Raw genomic sequence first — 19,969 nt, 5'->3', positions numbered from 1 at the left:
AGCTACTATGATGTTGACATTAGCTAGCTTGACCTTCAAAATGGCAGACACCGGGGCGTCACGTGACCCTGTGACGTCAGGTGAAAAACCTCAATTGGCGTCAGTTTGGCTTACTGTTTGGGGGGAGCCACAGGTTGCATTTTTGTTTGGGTTTGTGGGAGATAAATTTGGTTTAGTTTTATGTCCAGCCTTATTTTTTTCGCGGTGTATTTTGGCAGTTTATGTAACTGGATGAAAATATTTTGGAGCTATCGTTCATCCTCGGCTTAGAGCGCCATTGCGCTGGGGCTTTAGGCTGGACTGTCACTGTGCCTGGGCCGAGGACATCGCCGTGGGAATTCGGGCTGAACTGGCTTTGGTCGGGGCAGCTCGACTCCAGCGGTACGGGTGAGTAAAGAACTTGGCTCTTGGGCACATTGCGAAGCTAGGTTAGCATATGGTGGGTAAATGCTTTAGATATGGGGAAGCTCCATAGTTTGTCCAGTTTTGTGAGCTGTCTGTACTTCGCGTGGTAGTTATTTGGGTTGGATAGTCTGGAAGATCAATTTGTTTATTTTGTATGAGTGTTGGTTGTTAGTTTGTTGAGTGGGTAGTTGGTACACTTACAGCGCTGTTATGAGTGCAGTGGAGGAGTTTTTGCGAGCTCCATCAGAGGAGTTGTGTGAAGTTCACGAAAGATCCGCTGTTTAGTATAGCGGACCATTATGAGCCGGAAATAACCATTCCTAAGTCATCTAAAAAAGACCAATTGTTTGACTTTATTCATAACAAATTAATAGCGAGAGAGAGAGGTGCTGCCGGTGGGTTCACCGAGCGAGACTGGTAAGCTGGAAATACCACTTGTAGATACATCAGCTGGGGTAGATCCGACGGCAACACAATTGTTAGACACGTCCTCGAGTTCCAGTATGCGCTCCTCTAGCCAGCTGACTTTCGAGCAACAAGTGGAGTTGCTAAGGATGCAGTTGGAACAAAAGAAATTGGAAACGCAGGAAAGGGAAAAAGATCGTTTATTGGAAATAGAAAAGCTTAAACATAATGAGGTGTTCGAGTTGGAAAAACATGAACAATAAGTGACAGTTTGTGCACTCACACTAATTAATAGATCACTGATATTACACATGTTTTTGCATTGCAATGTATTGTTACATTTCTACCACACCGTACAAACCAATCAGTTAAATTCTCGTCTACAAAACAGGAAATGGAGAAAATACAGATGTTGTGACTCATTATTCGTTCATCTTCAGTAAGTGGTTTATCCTGGTCAGGGCCACAATAGATCTAGAGTCTACTGAGGCAGGAATACCCCCTGGAAAGGAATTAAGACCCATCACACACACATTCACTCCTAGGGGCAATTTATTGTAACAAATTAAATTTTTTTTCGAAGAGTCAGAACCCACACACACTTCCAGTTAACACAAGAAGTGACAAACCACATGCTTTCTCCCACCCATCTCACACAGAGAGCAACTCAAACCAGAAGCCTGAATCTGAGGAGGACATTGCTGTGGTAACAGTGAACGCTATTTATGAAGAGTATCCCTTTAAAGCGCGACCTCACGTTGAGGACTCTGCCGAACAACCACCAATCGGGTAACCACACATCATGGACTATAGTACAGTACTATAGTCTGTACTAATATTACATTTAGTGTTTATACAGTACATCATGTATCCTGCATAAACACTACACTCGCCAGCCATCCATCTCTTCTCTCTGTCCCTGTCTGTCTTTCAGTCCATGTTTCAGCAGTAATATCCCCTTGATGAGGGTGGTGCAGTCAGTTAAACAAACTAAGAGGAGATCCAGTGGAATATTGAAGAAAGGCTGGCTGTTGCACCATACCAATGTAGATACACTGGTGAGTGAACACTAATACACACACCAGAAGAACACACTGACATTTGTTGTCAGGGGAAAATTGTGTCGATTTGTAAATGTTAGATAATGAACATCAGTTTGGTTTGTCTTGCAGAGAAAAAGGCACTACTGGGTTCTAGATGGGAAAAGCATCACACTGTACCAGAACGAGAACAGCAACAAGTACTACAAGGTGCTTTGTATTCCCTGTGAATCACACAACCTCCCAGAACGTTATTGTACCTTATACTACAGCACTATTCAATTCTCAAATCTGATTGGTCAGAAGGTGTTGATTAATTTTCCATAATAGCAGATGTGATATTAGAGGAATGAAACACTTCAGGATGCGTTATTTAAGCAGTATCATACAAGCAAGAGTGTGATTATAATGAATATCTACTGGTTCTGTGTAGGTACCAGCCTGCAGGCCAAGTGCAATAGGTAATTACAGCTGTGCTGATTATTCAGTATAACCACACAATTACGAGTGCAATATTACTTTTATACAACGGTTCTATAAGCAAGACATTAATATTGATTATTATACATACAGGGCACTTTTTCGATGGAATAAAAATTTTCTATTCCCTTCTAGCAGGTTTAATTCATTTGGTTTGATAGCATGCAGTATTGCTAGCATATCGTTTATCCTATGTGCATTACGTCACTCTACCTAATGGAGAATGAGCGTTGAATATGGTTTATATTGCATGGTTGTCAAGACAACATGTCACACATTGGAGCTGATACAAATATTCAGTGAGAGGCTTCTGCTGCTCATGCACAGAAGCATTTCTTTGTTCGCTGGGAAAGAGAAAGATGCATTGAACACCCAAAAGACTCCCAAAACTTCATTAGATATTCTTCTCATAGATTTACAAGAGAGAAACATACCAACAGACATCGAAAAACTGAGAGTTGCACGGTAAGGTCAGACAAACAATGTCATGCCCCCATCATGTTGTCTCTGGACCTCCAGACCTGATGCCAGTTGGTGCACAAAAGTGCCACAGACCTGACGGGTATAGAAGTTGCCCCACAGTGACAACCGACTTGCCGAGTGATGCCATCCGTTGGCCATTTCAGTGGCACTTCTGCATGCCATCTAGTGGTGTGCCATTGACCCTGTTGGGTTCATCTACCACATTGCACCGAAAAGTGCCCAGCTGCCAGCGCCTTATTGGTGATGTACTATTTAACCCATAGCTGGAAGCCACTTTGGGTCAGCGCGGACCTGGGGGCAATGGTGATTAAGGGGTAACTCCACTTCCCCCAATGCTCAAGTCCTCCTGGACCTAAGACTCTCAACTGGTTGCAGTTTAAAATCATACCTGGGACTTATTAATAATATTGGCTGGCTTTTTTCATGGTATATCAGATATATTCCATTCAGCTAGCATAATATTGAACTCATCTTCGACTTATTCAATATCATGCTAGCTGAATGGAATATATCTGATATACGTACTACTCAACGCCAGTATGGCCAAACACTGTTTCTTTTTGATCCCAAAGAAGCCACACTCACTTTATAGCACATCAGGTAACTGGCTAGCTAGCTCACATTGATTCGTACATTCCCGTTAAAAGTACCTCAGGTAAAATCGGCATCCTGCATTCTCTTTCATCTTCATCTGATGAGCTTTCATATTATCAACCAAAAGTTATATTCCTGAAAAGTGTCATTTTTGCCATGTTTGTTGTTGATGTCACGAACACCACTGCAGTAACGGTTTCAAAATAGGAAGTGTAATTTACGTGGTGGACACAGACAAGCAGAGTGGTCAACACCGTGAAATGTCCCAGTGCATTTATCGGAAATATGGGCACTCTTGGTAAACTGTGTGACCAGTCAAATTAGTCAAATGGAACTAACTGGTGTATAATGCAGAATAATCATTTTGTGGGTTTTAACAGTAACTCTCCCACACACCACTCCGCCTTTGATAATTTTCCTATAACATCATGCCCCCCCACCCAGGTGTTCTATTCCTCACTTCACAAAAATCTAACACATCCTTTTTAGTACATCCTTTTTAGTATGTCCACTTATAAAAAATAATTTGTTGTTTATCTCATATGGCATCTTTAAAAATGTAAATGTTCTGTGTTTGGCTCTCATAAGCTGTCACACATTGTTCCTAATCCTTCCTTCTTGCTGTACAGGAGCTGCCTCTGTCTGAAGTGCTGCAGGTTCGAGGTTCATCTCAGCTCACTGTTACTGTGCAGTCGGATGACGCTGGTCATTCATTTGAGCTGCTGACGAGTTTTGTGGTCTACTGTGTGTTCGCAAATACAGAAGGAGCAGCCTGGGAGTCGGCCATCAGACTCGCGCTCATGCCTTTACAGAGCATTGGCCTCAGCACAGCATGGCCTGCAGGTCTCGGTCTCGGTCTCTCTCTCTCTCTCTCACACACACACACACACACACACACACACACACACACACACACACACACACAAATTGTTTATACGAACTTATTCCAGGTATTCCTAAATGTCCCATAATATTACACCCGAAATTAAAACCTTTACAAAAAATAAAAATTACAGCACTTTCCACTTTAACCCAAATGCAGTCAAGCAACCGAGACATGTTTGCTTCTTTAGTTCTGCACTGGTGCTGCAAGGTTTAATGGCGCAAACAAGTAAATTAAAAAAAAAAAACTCTTGGACGACAGTACCGTTTAAATTTTTTAATCTGACTGGTCATAAGGGTGTTGCTTACTTTTCCGTAACAGCAGCTCTGGCTGTAATTCAAGTGCAATATCTTTATATTTAATGCAATCATTCTGTTACACTAGTATTATTATAGTAACGGTTCTTTCACAGAGCCTTGTATGGTGGATACTCTACAAAACCTAAGACTTTGTTAGTTATCAAAGAAAAATGTGCCATTTTCTGTAAGGGTTAGGGTTTGTGTCAGCTTTGTAATGGTCAGCAAATGTTCCAACAAGTCTACAAGCCAGAGGATGTTACACTTTGTGGTTTCTCTTCCACAAGCTGAAAAAAGAGAGGCTGGTGAAGGAGTGACTCTAACACCTACAATACAAGTGCTAGCAGGAAGTAACTTGTTTCTAACTAGAGTAACAGTTAAAAAGCATGACGTGCCATTCTTTAATAATTAAAAATGTAATTGTTGAAACATTTTTGTGGTAGAAGAGGTAAGTGCTGTTGTTTGGGGTGTGGGTCAAATTCAGAGCTGTAACAGTTACACCAGCCTGTCATTGATTATTTTCCTATTACAGCATGCCCCAAAGTGTTTCATTCCTTACTTATTACAGTGCCTTGCAAAATTATTCCCCCCCCCCGGCTTTTTACCCATTTAGTTACATTACAACCTGTAATTTAATTTTTTTTTTTTTAAATTGAATTTTATGTAATGGTTCTGCACAAAATGGTCTAAGTTGGTGAAGTGAAATGAAGATAAAAATATAAATAAACTGAAAATTGGCGTGTACATATATATTCACCCCATTTGCTATGAAGCCCCTAAAAAGTTCTGGTGCAACCAATTACTTTAATAAGTCACATAATTAGTGAAATAAAGTCCACCTGTGTATTATATACCAACAGATCAAGTGTCACATGATCTGTTGGTTCAACCCCGATTCCAAAAAAGTTGGGACAAAGTACAAATTGTAAATAAAAACGGAATGCAATGATGTGGAAGTTTCAAAATTCCATATTTTATTCAGAATAGAACATAGATGACACATCAAATGTTTAAACTGAGAAAATGTATCATTTAAAGAGAAAAATTAGGTGATTTTTAAATTTCATGACAACACATCTCAAAAAAGTTGGGACAAGGCCATGTTTACCACTGTGAGACATCCCCTTTTCTCTTTACAACAGTCTGTAAACGTCTGGGGACTGAGGAGACAAGTTGCTCAAGTTTAGGGATAGGAACGTTAACCCATTCTTGTCTAATGTAGGATTCTAGTTGCTCAACTGTCTTAGGTCTTTTTTGTCGTATCTTCCGTTTTATGATGCACCAAATGTTTTCTATGGGTGAAAGATCTGGACTGCAGGCTGGCTAGTTCAGTACCCGGACCCTTCTTCTACGCAGCCATGATGCTGTAATTGATGCAGTATGTGGTTTGGCATTGTCATGTTGGAAAATGCAAGGTCTTACCTGAAAGAGACGTCGTCTGGATGGGAGCATATGTTGCTCTAGAACCTGTATATCTTTCAGCATTGATGGTGTCTTTCCAGATGTGTAAGCTGCCCATGCCACATGCACTAATGCAACCCCATACCATCAGAGATGCAGGCTTCTGAACTGAGCGCTGATAACAACTTGGGTCGTCCTTCTCCTCTTTAGTCCGAATGACACAGCATCCCTGATTTCCATAAAGAACTTCAAATTTTGATTTTTTCTGACCACAGAACAGTTTTCCACTTTGCCACAGTCCATTTTAAATGAGCCTTGGCCCAGAGAAGACGTCTGCCCTTCTAGATCATGTTTAGATACGGCTTCTTCTTTGAATTAGAGTTTTAGCTGGCAACAGCGGATGGCATGGTGAATTGTGTTCACAGATAATGTTCTCTGGAAATATTCCTGAGCCCATTTTGTGATTTCCAATACAGAAGCATGCCTGTATGTGATGCAGTGCCGTCTAAGGGCCCGAAGATCACGGGCACCCAGTATGGTTTTCCGGCCTTGACCCTTATGCACAGAGATACTTACTTCCAGATTCTCTGAATCTTTTGATGATATTATGCACTGTAGATGATATGTTCAAACTCTTTGCAATTTTACACTGTCGAACTCCTTTCTGATATTGCTCCACTATTTCTTGGCACAGAATTAGGGGGATTGGTGATCCTCTTCCCATCTTTACTTCTGAGAGCCGCTGCCACTCCAAGATGCTCTTTTTATACCCAGTCATGTTAATGACCTATTGCCAATTGACCTAATGAGTTGCAATTTGGTCCTCCAGCTGTTCCTTTTTTGTACCTTTAACTTTTCCAGCCTCTTATTGCCCCTGTCCCAACTTTTTTGAGATGTGTTGGTGTCATGAAATTTCAAATGAGCCAATATTTGGCATGCAATTTCAAAATGTCTCACTTTCGACATTTGATATGTTGTCTATGTTCTATTGTGAATACAATATCAGTTTTTGAGATTTTTGTAAATTATTGCATTCCGTTTTTATTTACAATTTGTACTTTGTCCCAACTTTTTTGGAATCAGGGTTGTATATAATACACCTTTTCTGAAAGGCCCCAGAGGCTGCAACACCACTAAGCAAGAGGCACCACTAACCAAATAACACCATTAGGACTAAGGAGCTCTCCTAACAAGTCAGGGACAAAGTTGTTGAGAAGTACAAGTCAGGGTTGGGTTCTTAAAAAAAAAAAAATCCAAATCTTTAATGATACCCCGGAGCACCATCAAATCCATCATCAAATGGAAAGAATATGGTACCACAACAAACCTGCCAAGAGAGGGCCGCCCACCACAACTCATGGACCAGGCAAAGAGGGCATTAATCAGAGAGGCAGCACAGAGACCAAAGGTAACCCTGAAGGAGCTGCAGAGTTCCACAGCAGAGACTGGAATATCTATCCATAGAATCCCAATAAGTTGTACATTCCACAGAATGGGGCTTCATGGAAGAGTGGCCAGAAAAAAAGTCATTGCTTAAGAAAACACGTTTGGAGTTTGCCCAACAGCATGTGGCAGACTCTCCAAACACATGGAAGAAGATTCTCTGCTCAGATGAGACTAAACTTGATCATTTTGGCCATCATGGGAAATGCCATGTGTGGCGCAAACCCAACATCCTGAGAACACCATTCCTACAGTGAAGCATGGTGGTGGCAGCATCATGCTGTGGGGATATTTTTCATCTGCAGGGACAGGAAAGCTGGTCAGGACTGAAGGAAACATGGATGGCACTAAATACAGGGCAATTCTGGAGGAAAACCTGTTTGAGTTGGCCAGAAGTTTGAGACTTGGACGAAGGCTCACGTTCCGGCAGGACAATGACCCTAAACATACTGCTAAGGCTACACTGGAGTGGTTTAAAGGGAAACATTTAAATGTGTTGGAATGGCCTAGTCAAAGCCCAGACCTCAATCCAACTGAGAATCTGTGGTCAGACTTGAAGATTGCTGTTCACCAGTGGAGCCCATCCAACTTGAAGGAGCTGGAGCAGTTTTGCCTTGAGGAATGGGCAAAAATCCCAGTGGCTAGATGTGGCAAGCTCACAGAGACTTATCCAAATGACTTGCAGCTATAATTGCAGCAAAAGTGGCTCTACAAAGTACTGACATTAGGGGGGTGAATAGTTATGCACGTTGAAGTTTTCTGTTTGGCTGAGGCTAAGGACACCGCCGCTGTTTCCCTAAAATAAATATCTTACTTGTGGGCACTGCCGCTATTTCCCTAAAATAATGTTCCTACTTGCGGGTACCGGGCACACTTTCTCCTCAAAAAAATGGTTAATTAGGAAACTACAACTTGTTGTAAAATATGCCGGTATATAGCGCATAGATAAAAAAAAATAATAATTATTACATTTTCCATATATAGAACATCTGCAGGACACCAATACGTGTCAAGTTGTGCCGTGGCACTAAATTTCTGCACTGACGTGTGCATACACATGCTTATGTACTTTATTCAAGTATGACGGTCTATTTGTGCATGCACATTCATGTAAACGAAAAGAAAAATCCTTCCATGTCCATACTCGAAGAGAGCCATAATTTTGACACATGTATATATTTATTCATGTACTGATCTTACATTAATATCACTAAAAAATGGGCCAAGGGCCCTGTATGTTACCGGCCTTAGTGTACATCAGCTAAGTAAAGGTCATCAAAGGTGTTTGCACTCAAAGCGCACGTAGGAGTACGTAAACTTGGCATCATACAGTGGCTGTCCAGGCCTGATGTTCTTATTAGCTTTTTCAACGGTTCTGGAATTCTTCACAGTAAAAAGGTGACCATTTTGTTTTGCACCACACACTAAAAACCCCTTTGAAGTGCTCCCAACTTTCAAATGGTGTGTCGAGCATCTCCGACCCCCCCCATCTTCAACAGTTTAAATGCCTGCCAGATTTGACCGGAAGAAAGAGATTGCTGTTTTGTTCTTTCTGACTGGTCGAGAGTGGCGGTGTCCAAGATTGGAATTTCCTGCATTTGGGAAACAGCGGCAGTGAACCTGGACACAGCGTTTCTGTGTCTAGGTCAAATCTGGCGATTTGTTGTTTGCTTCTCAATTTAAAAAAAAAAAATCACATCTTCAAAGTTGTAGGCATGTTCTGTAAATGAAATGATGCAAAAGTATTGAAAACTACTAAATACGCAAATCAGATTAGAATTAAATGATAATCTATAAGTCCACTTTCACACTTTAGGCCCACTATGTCTCCTGTATGAGGTTTTTTTTTTTTAATATAAATCTTTTTGATCCATATTTATTGAGGAAAGCACAGTGTGCATTAATCACTGAAGTGTAAGGATTGGTGAATGTAATATGAGAGAACAGAAAAAAAATTGCTTGAGAATAAAGTTTTGCTGTTTGTTATTTATCTAGATGATCGAGCCATCAGTGAAGAAATCCAGGTGAGTATTTATTCTCATACAGCTGTTGCAGGAAATACCTGTATTCTGTGTGGGCTAACACTGTCATGGGTGTTTCTCAGGATATTAGTTTGCTGTATCAGGTTTTCTCTGAAGTGTTGGGATCAGGTCAGTTTGGAGTGGTGTACGGAGGTAAGGTGTTCATTCAGAGTGATAAGTAATTTACACTGTTAGTCCATTAAGAGCTGGCCATGTACAGAGTTGGGTTTGTGTGCAGGTACTCACAGGCAGACGGGACGACCAGTAGCCATTAAGGTCATTGAGAAAACTCGCTTCCCGGCCAAGCAGGAGAGACCGAGCACAAATGAGGTGGCAATACTGCAGGTCTGTTGAATGAGTGTGTTCTTTATAGTGGAATTAGTTTCAGAAAATGATTGCTATATTGGGCGGCGCGGTGGTGTAGTGGTTAGCGCTGTCGCCTCACAGCAAGAAGGTCCTGGGTTCGAGCCCCGGGGCCGGCGAGGGCCTTTCTGTGTGGAGTTTGCATGTTCTCCCCGTGTCCGCGTGGGTTTCCTCCGGGTGCTCCGGTTTCCCCCACAGTCCAAAGACATGCAGGTTAGGTTAACTGATGACTCTAAATTGACCGTAGGTGTGAATGTGAGTGTGAATGGTTGTCTGTGTCTATGTGTCAGCCCTGTGATGACCTGGTGACTTGTCCAGGGTGTACCCCGCCTTTCGCCCGTAGTCAGCTGGGATAGGCTCCAGCTTGCCTGCGACCCTGTAGAAGGATAAAGCGGCTAGAGATAATGAGATGAGATGAGAATGCTGTATGTTTGTGTGTCCAGAGTCTGTCCCATCCTGGAGTCATTGTACTCGAAGGCATGTTTGAGACACCTGAGCAGACTTTTGTCATCATGGAGAAGCTCCATAGCGACATGCTGGAGATGATTCTGTCCAACGAGAACGGACGTCTTCCTGAATGCACCACACGCTTCCTTGTTATGCAGGTAGCCATGGAAATCTGTGCTATATTATAATCAGATGTTGTTTTATTATTATATTATTATTTTATTATTATTATTATTATTATCAGTCTGAAATGGAAACTATTCTATTGTGTTTACTCCACACCACCACTCAGATACTGATTCTCAAGCTCTTGTTATTTAAGTATTAAACCAGGAAAACACTGGAATCTGTAGCACTATGGATGTTCCTGGTCTTAATTTAGAAAGGATAAGATACAGTGTCTTGCAAAAGTATTCATCCCCCTTGGTGTTTGTCCTGTTTTGTCACATTAGAAGCTGGAATTAAAATGGATTTTTGGGGAGGTTAGTACCATTTGATTTACTCAACATGCCTACAACTTTAAAGGCTTTTTTTGTATTTTTTTAAAATTGTGACACAAAAGATCATTAAGATCCCCCCCCGAAATCTGGAGTGTGCATATGTATTCACCCCCTCCCCCAAAGTCAGTACTTTGTAGAGCCACCTTTTGCTGCAATTACAGTTGCAAGTCTCTTGGGGTATGTCTCTATTAGCTTAGCACATCTAGCCACTGGGATTTTTGCCCATTCCTCAAGGCAAAACTGCTCCAACTCCTTCAAGTTGGATGGGTTCCGCTGGTGAACAGCAATCTTCAAGTCTGACCACAGATTCTCAATTGGATTGAGGTCTGGGCTTTGACATGGCCATTCCAAGACATTTAAATGTTTCCCTTTAAACCACTCCAATGTAGCTTTAGCGGTATGTTTAGGGTCACTGTCCTGCTGGAACGTGAACCTTCGTCAAGTCTCAAACCTCTGGCTGACTCAAACAGGTTTTCCTTCAGAATTGCCCTGTATTTAGTGCCATCCACCTTTTCTTCAGTCCTGACCAGCTTTCCTGTCCCTGCAGATGAAAAATATCCCCACAGCATGATGCTGCTACCACCATGCTTCACTGTGGGAATCGTATTCTCAGGGTGTTGGGTTTGTGCCACACATAGCATTTCCCATGATGGCCAAAACGATCAAGTTTAGTCTCATCAATCTTCTTCCATGTGTTTGGGGAGTCTGCCGCATGTTGTTAGGCAAACTCCAAACGTTTTTTCTTAAGCAATGGCTTTTTTCTGGCCCCGTTTCTATAAAGCCCCTTTCTGTGGAGTGTATGGCTTAAAGTGGTTCTATGGACAGATACTCCCATCTCCACTGTGGGTCTTTGCAGCTCCTTCAGTGTTATCTTTGGTGTCTTTGTTGCATCAAATGCTCTCTTTGTCTGGTCTGTGAACTTTGGCGGGTGGCCTTCTCTTTCAAGAAGAAGAAGCAGCAGAAAGAAGAAACCTTTATTTGTCACATGCACACTTCAAGCACAGTGAGATTCATCCTCTGCATTTAACCCATCTGAAGCAGTGAACGCGCGCGCGCACACACCCAGAGCAGTGGGCAGCCACGCTACAGCACCCGGGGAGCAGTCAGGGGTTAAGTATCTTGCTCAAGGGCACTTCAGCCCAAGGCCACCCCATGTTAACCTAACTGCATGTCTTTGAACTGTGGGGGAAACCGGAGCACCCGGAGAAAACCCGCGCTGACATGGGGAGAACATGCAAACTCCACACAGAAAGGCCCTCACTGGCCACTGGGCTCGAACCCAGGACCTTCTTGCTGTGAGGCGACAGCGCTAACCACACCACCACCATTCTCTTGTCAGGTTTGTAGTGGTGACATTCTTTCCATGTTCTTATAATGGATTTAATGGTGCTCCGTGGGATATTCAAAGTTTGGGATATTTTTTTATAACCCAACCCTGATCCTATACGTCTTCACAACTTTGTCTCTGACCTGTTTGGAGGCTCCTTGATTTCCACAGGGATGAGAATTTTCCGCCGATCGGCGGATTTCCGACTTTTTCAGACCAAAATGATTGTTTTTGAGCATGCGCGCGCAACATTAAGGTCTGCATCATGCATCTTAGAATGTGCGCGCGCGAGGGAGACTGTGTGCTTGTTCATGTAGCGCATGCCAGACAAAGAGCATCCTGATTGGGTTACTCAGCAAGATAAGCCAATCAGCTTTCAGTGTGGGAGGGCTTTTATCTCTTTTTCTCGAGGACCGGAGTTTTCAGCTGAGTCAGCGCAGCCTACAGGATCGGCATGGCAGAGAGAGCACGCGAGTGCCCCAAAAAACCAAAGCACAAAACCCACTTCAGCTCAGATTACACAGATCTCCGTGTCTAATAATAATCTCCGTGTCTAATAATCATCTCCCTGTCTAATAATAAAATAAATAAATAAAAAAATAGCCAAAAATCATTAGCGCCTGGAACCCCTGGGCCATGGGCCCCGCCCTGGTTTTTTCAGACTTTTTAAATATTTTTTATTCTCATCCCTGTTTCCATGTTGCTTGCTTAGTACTGTAGCAGAGTCAGGGTCCTTCCCGAACAGGTGGATTTATATAGATATCATGTGACAGATCATGTGACACTTTGATTGCACACAGGTGAATCTTAATCAACTAATTATGTGACTTGTGAAGTGAATTGGTTGGACCGGCTCATAGTTCGAATTACGGGGGGTACTGGGGGGTACTATACCCCCCAATGAAGACCCAGTACCCCCCAAAGAGACAAAAATATAAGTTTTGGGGGGGTCTGATATTTTTTCTGATATTGTGAAAAGGAATATGTAATTCAAACCAACTCCCATTCAGCATTCTTATTGTAGGAACATTTTAATGTAAATCGATTTCAGACAGACACCCCTATTATGGACCGTACCATTTTTAGTCACCGCAGCGCTAGAATGCACTAGAAGCAACAGCTTCTAGTCCACACCGTATTCAGTGGATTCATCAGATACAGTCCATGGGTTTGCAGCAAATTATACAATCTATGGTTTGCAGCAGAAGCCGTGCATTGGTAATGTTAGTTGCTAACCAACTTTTAGCCTGTTGAAAATGTGTTATGTTACAACTTTAATTTATTAAAGTGATTTGTTCTTCTTTCAGCTCATGTCACGTCTTTATATGTTGAATTACTTACCCACTGAGGCCAGTAGGCTACAGTGGACGGACGTTAACGTTAGTTACCAACGTTAATTAGCAAGATAAGCTAAGTCTCTATTTAAATCAAGCTTATTACAGTGTGGTATAGAAACGATTCTCATTTCAAAGGAGAACTCCATATGTTTCCATTCTCATTTTATCATGAATAAATTGTGCCCTCCTGAAATTCATTTGGCACATAGGCCCATCCTGTGTGTGTGATTAGGCACAAGAAGTTCTGATGTAGGCCGAGCTAAGCCTATGTACAATTACAATCAGAACCTCTGGGGGCAACATAAAAAGAGCCAGGTAGTAGGCAAGCCTAGGCAAAATAGCCTAGTACATATGCTAGTATTTGAATTTGTTTTCTATTGTTTTTACTTACATTCCTTTTGTATTATTTTTAAGATATTCATAGTTTCATCTGAGTACCCTGTTTGATTTTATTCACAGAGACAGTAGGCCAAACATGAGGAAAAGAAAAGGGCCAGACATCAGGCATTTTTTTGGTGCTAAAAAAGTAGTAAATATTAGCACTAAGATCTACAGACAATTACAGTACAAGTGTAGGTGCAGTTAGGTTTTATACACTGTTCATGTGAATAAAGAAAATGGGTTTCCAGCAGACAGGAGAAGCACAGCAGGACGAAAGAGAGCAAGACATTCAGCAGGACTGTTCTGCATGTGTGTATATACTGTATGTGACTCATTTGTAGTGTTGATACCCAGTTTGTTCTGACAAAGAAGGTTATCAGGTTGTACTGCTGTTTTTCCTTCTGTGGTAGTACTGTATGGTTTGTCATGCTTCTTAATGACATTAAAAATTATTGTTCAGAGTTATTGTGTTGAGTTACTGACACCGACTTCCATAGACGAGACGGGACCGGGGGGGGGCGATTGATATGATAGTGGACCATGATGGTACCCCCCCCCCCCCCCCCCCCCCCCCCATTTATGGTGGGGTAATTCGCACTCTGGACCGGCTCTTGTAATGTTCATGATTCACAATGATATGTTCATTGTTTAATTCAGTCCACAAGGGGGCGCTAGGTTTACTGTTTGGGGGTAAGCTAGAAAGGTGGGAAGCGGAAGGAGCGAGAGAGGAAGAAGCCAGAAGGCGGATAACATAATCTGTAATGTGTTCGAGAGAGTGAAGTCAAGAAATATTCATTTACAGAATTTTCTTTGTCTTGGTGTTTAATTCAAGAACTTTACAGCTCTTATTTAGGGGTTTCATACCGTATAAAAGGGTATGAACTGGACAAAGCGAGTCAAGAGACACACCTGAGGAAAAGGATCTGGTGAGGCAAGCAGCACGTTCTCAGGTTTAAGGTCACAGTGAGCGATGTGTCTCATGTGCAGGTAGCGCAGAGCCTCCAAAATCTACAGAAACGCCCAGACACACCCAGATATCAACATCTGACATCCATTATACCTATGCACACTCCAGTTTTGTTTTTTCATCTTTATTGTTTGTGTCACAATAAAACAACAATTTTCACTTTTAAAGTTGTAGGCATGTTGTGTAAATCAAATGGTGCTGACCTTCCATAAAATCCATTTTAATTCCAGCTTGTAATGTGACAAAACAGGCCAAACACCAAGGGAGAATACTTTTGCAAGACACTGTATGGTACTTGTTTTCCTGTAACTGCGCACCCTCAGGTGTTCTATTCCTTACATATTTTGCCACACCATGATGATGCTTGTTTGCTATTGGATGTCAGATGTTGATATCTGGGTGTGTCTGGGCGTTTCTGTAGATTTTGGAGGCTCTGCGCTACCTGCACATGAGACACATCGCTCACTGTGACCTTAAACCTGAGAACGTGCTGCTTGCCTCACCAGATCCTTTTCCTCAGGTGTGTCTCTTGACTCGCTTTGTCCAGTGCCTACTTTCCCCAAACATGTCCGAGCAGAGATCAGATTCTGTCCATGCTCCTAATCTCCCTGTACGGTTTACTTGTATTAGCGCAGATTTATTGGATCAAACGTTTTATGAGTTGTAATAGAGTAGGATTGTAGACTGGATGAAGTCATCAAGGAACAGGATTTTGGACTTGTCTATTTAAATGGTGTGCTCTTTTTTTACTATTGTACTACTATATGATATAGGATGATTTGCACAGTGAGTGTATCAATATCTACATTTAAATAAACCCCAGACATTTGCAGTACAAGCTGAAACATATCCACACAGTCTGTTTCAGGTGAAACTGTGTGACTTTGGTTTTGCGCGGATCATTGGTGAGAAGTCTTTCCGGCACTCGGTGGTGGGTACGCCAGTGTATCTTGCCCCCGAGGTGATCAGCAGCCATGGCTATAACTGCTCCCTGGACATGTGGGCTGTAGGGGTGATCCTGCATGTCAGCCTGAGCGGCACGTTTCCCTTCAACGAGGATGAAGACATTCACCAGCAGATCACTAACGCTGCCTTCATGTACCCACGTCATCTGTGGGCCCTCATTTCTCTCGAGGGTGAGACATAAAACTCAGACTGTTCTAGAAACCTGAATGTACATCTGGCTTGATTAAATTGATGCTGAAAACTTTGATGAATCTGTGATTAATCAACTTGACTTTTACTGATGACTGATTTTCTCTGCTTTTTTCTCACAGCGGTGAGTTTGATTAATAACCTGCTGCAGGTGGTGGTGCGCCGCAGGTTCAGTGTGGGGAAAGCTATGGGACACCCCTGGCTCCAGGTAAAATTACCTTTTAATCCTGGTCTCAGTATGGGGGTTGAGGCGAGGCAAGCTGATGATAGTAAATCCTAAAATCCTATACATCCACACATATTTTTATGTGATGCACAAGATCAGGAGTTTAACTTTTTGGATCCTGTAAAAAAGAGAAAAAAATTTACAGACCTCAGCTGTACCGAATTATACTAATATTAAAACAAATCACAGATCATCTGGCTCTGCTTCAGGGGTCACACTATGAGTACCATGGCACAAGATGATTGTGATTCTAGTTAATCAGGGTAAAGTGTTTTAACCCTTAAAATCCCTCACACTTATAAAACAGTGTGTTGTGTTTTCAATCCACGTGCAATGCTTGATTTTGTGCTTATAAAAGCCAAAACGACAGAGAGAAGACTATTGAAGAGGATAAAATATTGCCAGGATTCAGTTATACAGCAGCACCCACTTGTGGAGGATCTTCTACTTCCAACAATGAGTCCAACAAAGCTGAAAAACAAAACTTGGGCTGAATCAGAAAGAAAGAAAATGTGAAAATGATGCAGTAATATAATTTGTAAATATGTTTTCATGTGCATGTGTGCCTACAGAACTTCCAACTGTGGTGTGACCTGCGTCAGTTTGAGCAGCGTCTGGGTTGCCGTTACCTCACTCATGACTCGGATGATGAGCACTGGAGATGCCACGCTCAGGAGAAAGGCCTCAGTCTCCCTCCACATCTACAGACAGAGCAGGGACACTAACACACACGTACACTGGACACCTCAGTTTGATCAGGAGACCTGTGACTGTGGCGTGTGGACTGTACAGAATCCAGTGCCCTGATGTGATGTACATTTTATGCACGCTGACTATTTTTAATAAAATGATGCAAAACTCTGGATTTGGATTTTTAATTTATTGATTTAAACATACAGTATACAGTAAGTGTATATAAAATGTGTCACTTATGCAAAGCACTAACAAGGTACAGAAGCCACCAGGAAGTGTGGAATTGTTACTTTTAAAGGTCTCATTGCATCGTTTTGTCATTAATTGTGTGGTGGTCTCTAGTATGAATGAATGCCCTGTGAGCCGGTTTTGGTGAAAAATGCTGTGGTTCTCCTGTTTCAGGCTGTTCTAGTTTGGTGGAGGAGCGGGTGGCGGGAGAATGACAGGATTTCAGCTCTTACTCATTAATATTCATGACATGTAAACGTGTTACCTCTGATTGGCTAACAGCACTGTGACGCTACCTCCAGTGGGTCAGAACAAGCGGATGTTGGTGTCTTTTTGTAAAAACTGTTTTGATTGGCTATTATGGTCTCAACATTGATGTTTTGACGAATAACAATGTAGATAACACGAATTTTACATCACATTCAACGAGATTTAAACGAGACTAAAGATGGCAACTTACAAATAATGTGTAAACATCGTTGGAGTTAATAAAGTTTGAACAGCATGAAGGAACATACCCCAACCCCCCGAAATTAATAAAAAAAAAATTCTCAACGGATTTGGCATAATATAAAAAGGTCATTTTTTTTTTTTTTTTACTCAGAAAAAGCAGAAAACTCTCATCCCTGCCTAGCTTGTAACCATGTCATGCATGCTAACATGGAGAATATGAACATGCTATTTTGTGACAAAAACCTTCGAACAAAAAGTTGTTTTACTTACAGTACAGCTTGTGAGCTGGTGGTCGATCGTCTTGACGGCACAGATCCAGGTATTAAAAACAACCTCGAAGCAAAACCACTACTGAAGGCACCGAAGTTTGAAAAGTCATTGTGGTTGAAATGATCAGAACACAGTACTAACGCTGCATTATACTTCACTGGTGGTGTTCCAAAGATAAATTCCAACCATTTCTTCTTCAGCTCTTCTATCTTGGGCAAAAAATGCCACAAATAACACAGGCACGAACTTGTTCAGACATGTTTTCAACTTGCTGTTAGGTCCTCTTCGTTAGCTACTGACGAGATGGGCTCTGCTATCTCTCCTCGTGCTTAAATCCGAACTTTCTTCCTGTGGGCAGTCGCAAGCCAAGGTGGGCGAGGCCATGAATACTAATTTTGGAAGTGACGTAAGTTCGTAGGGCTTTTTCAGATTCACTCGTTTTTCCGACTATTTTCTTTCATAAGCTGATACAGGGAATGGGAGTAGAATTACATTTTCGCATGCATATGCAACTCGGAGTGAACTATGGTATTTCAAAAAGAGCCAGTATTAAACCTTTTTGGTGGAAGGGCACCTTTAAGACAAATTGCAGTCTGTGTGCTAATACATTATAACAGGTCTAATTAACTTCAATATATGGTCAATAGTCTGATTATTACACCTGATCAGTATGCCCATATATGCTTGTTGAACATGTACTGAACTAGACAGATTTATTTTTACTTTTTATTAAAAAAAAAAAACCTCAGACTCAAAATTAAATATTCTCTCATGAGATTTTTTTGTGCTGTTGGCCATAATTATCAAAATTAAAATAGAAAAATGCTTGAAACATTTTAGTTGGCATGTAATTCAGAGCCAGCCTGTGGCATAGGCAATATAGGCAAATGGTAAGGGCGCTGTGTCCATCCAGGGGCGCAGAAACGGGGGGAGAAAAATTATGACTTCCACTATTCTGAAAACAAGTCAGCATTATAATGTCTTAGCCTAATTTAATTGTACAGCAAAGCATGTAGTCAGGGTGCGATTTGTCAAAAAAAGCGGGGTGTGGTGGTGGTTGTTAATCATGAAACAATAAGCGCTCAACAATGGTTCGCCCTGTCTATAGTGTGTCTTCGGGCGCGCAAGTGCGCATCCGCGGCTATTCTCTGTTTTGGCCATGTAATAGCCTAAGTGTTGTTGGCTAAAGAGTGTTTTTGCATAACGTAGATAACTGACATAGATCTGTTGCTTGTTTTGAATATGGCTGCACTTGGAGCAGTCTGTCGGTGTCGTTGAGCAGTCTGGGCTGAAGTAAAGGTCTTTTATGCACCGAACACATTTCGCAGCGAGATATTCCAATGGTGCCTGGCACATTTTTTTTTTAATAAAACAAAGTTGCTTTGTTGATCTGTGTTCTCATTAAAATGACAGTTTAGCAGCTCATTCAAGCAACCATGTTGCGAAGAGCTTCCTGGAGGAAAATATAATAAACGCGTTGAAAACAAGAAACAATCTCAGTGCGTCAAGACTGCAGGGAAACGAAACAAGCACTCAGATGTGTTCTCTTTACAAATAGCATAAATACAAAGGAGCTGAAATTACGTTTTTCACTCTCCCATACGTGGACAGAGACAGGACAGACATCAAAGTGCTGAGAAAAAAAAATAGGAAAGCAGCACAACATAACATATAGTAAACTAGTATTTCCCTTGTACTATATTCAATATCAACATATACACATATAGTTACATAACAGTTTTCTTCCCCCTGTTCTACATTTAGTTTTTCAATAGTTGAAGTTGAAGGCAGTACCAAAAAACACCACTAGAGGTCTTTTTAATATCACAATTTTATAGATTTTTATTTTTATTTAAATCCTTGTATTTTTCATGCACACTGGTTTCTTTAATATCTTATTTTGTGCAATGCCTTATTTATATTGCATTTACGAATTACAACACTTGTTTACATTTTTTATTTTGGGAGTACTGTAAATGTAATACTTTATGTAAGCCATTTATATTATGTTTCATATATTCAGTTCATATTTTGTATTTGTTTCTTTAATTCAGTATTAAATATTTTGAATGTGCAATTTCTTTATTTAATGCCTTTAAGTATTTTGAACGTGCAATTTTTTTGTTTAAATAAAAGAATGTTTTAAGACAAAGCTATTCCATTTCTTGTTA

At 41.4% G+C, this 19,969-nt stretch overlaps 1 protein-coding gene across 1 annotated transcript; it reads left to right on the top strand.

Annotated features, from left to right (window-relative positions):
- Positions 1-458: 458 nt before the first annotated feature.
- Positions 459-17,017, top strand: LOC132885334 (serine/threonine-protein kinase D1-like). The gene is made up of 13 exons (XM_060919896.1): positions 459-474; positions 1,470-1,599; positions 1,745-1,868; positions 1,983-2,060; positions 4,037-4,250; positions 9,426-9,454; positions 9,535-9,604; positions 9,690-9,796; positions 10,258-10,419; positions 15,195-15,293; positions 15,642-15,909; positions 16,051-16,136; positions 16,727-17,017. Exons 1-13 carry the CDS (start codon positions 459-461, stop codon positions 16,877-16,879), a joined length of 1,536 nt encoding a protein of 511 aa, XP_060775879.1. The 3' UTR covers positions 16,880-17,017.
- Positions 17,018-19,969: the final 2,952 nt, after the last annotated feature.

This window comes from Neoarius graeffei, chromosome 1, assembly GCF_027579695.1.
Source record: "Neoarius graeffei isolate fNeoGra1 chromosome 1, fNeoGra1.pri, whole genome shotgun sequence".
NCBI classification, from domain to species: Eukaryota; Metazoa; Chordata; class Actinopteri; order Siluriformes; family Ariidae; genus Neoarius; species Neoarius graeffei.
This window is presented reverse-complemented; position numbering and strand designations above follow the sequence as displayed.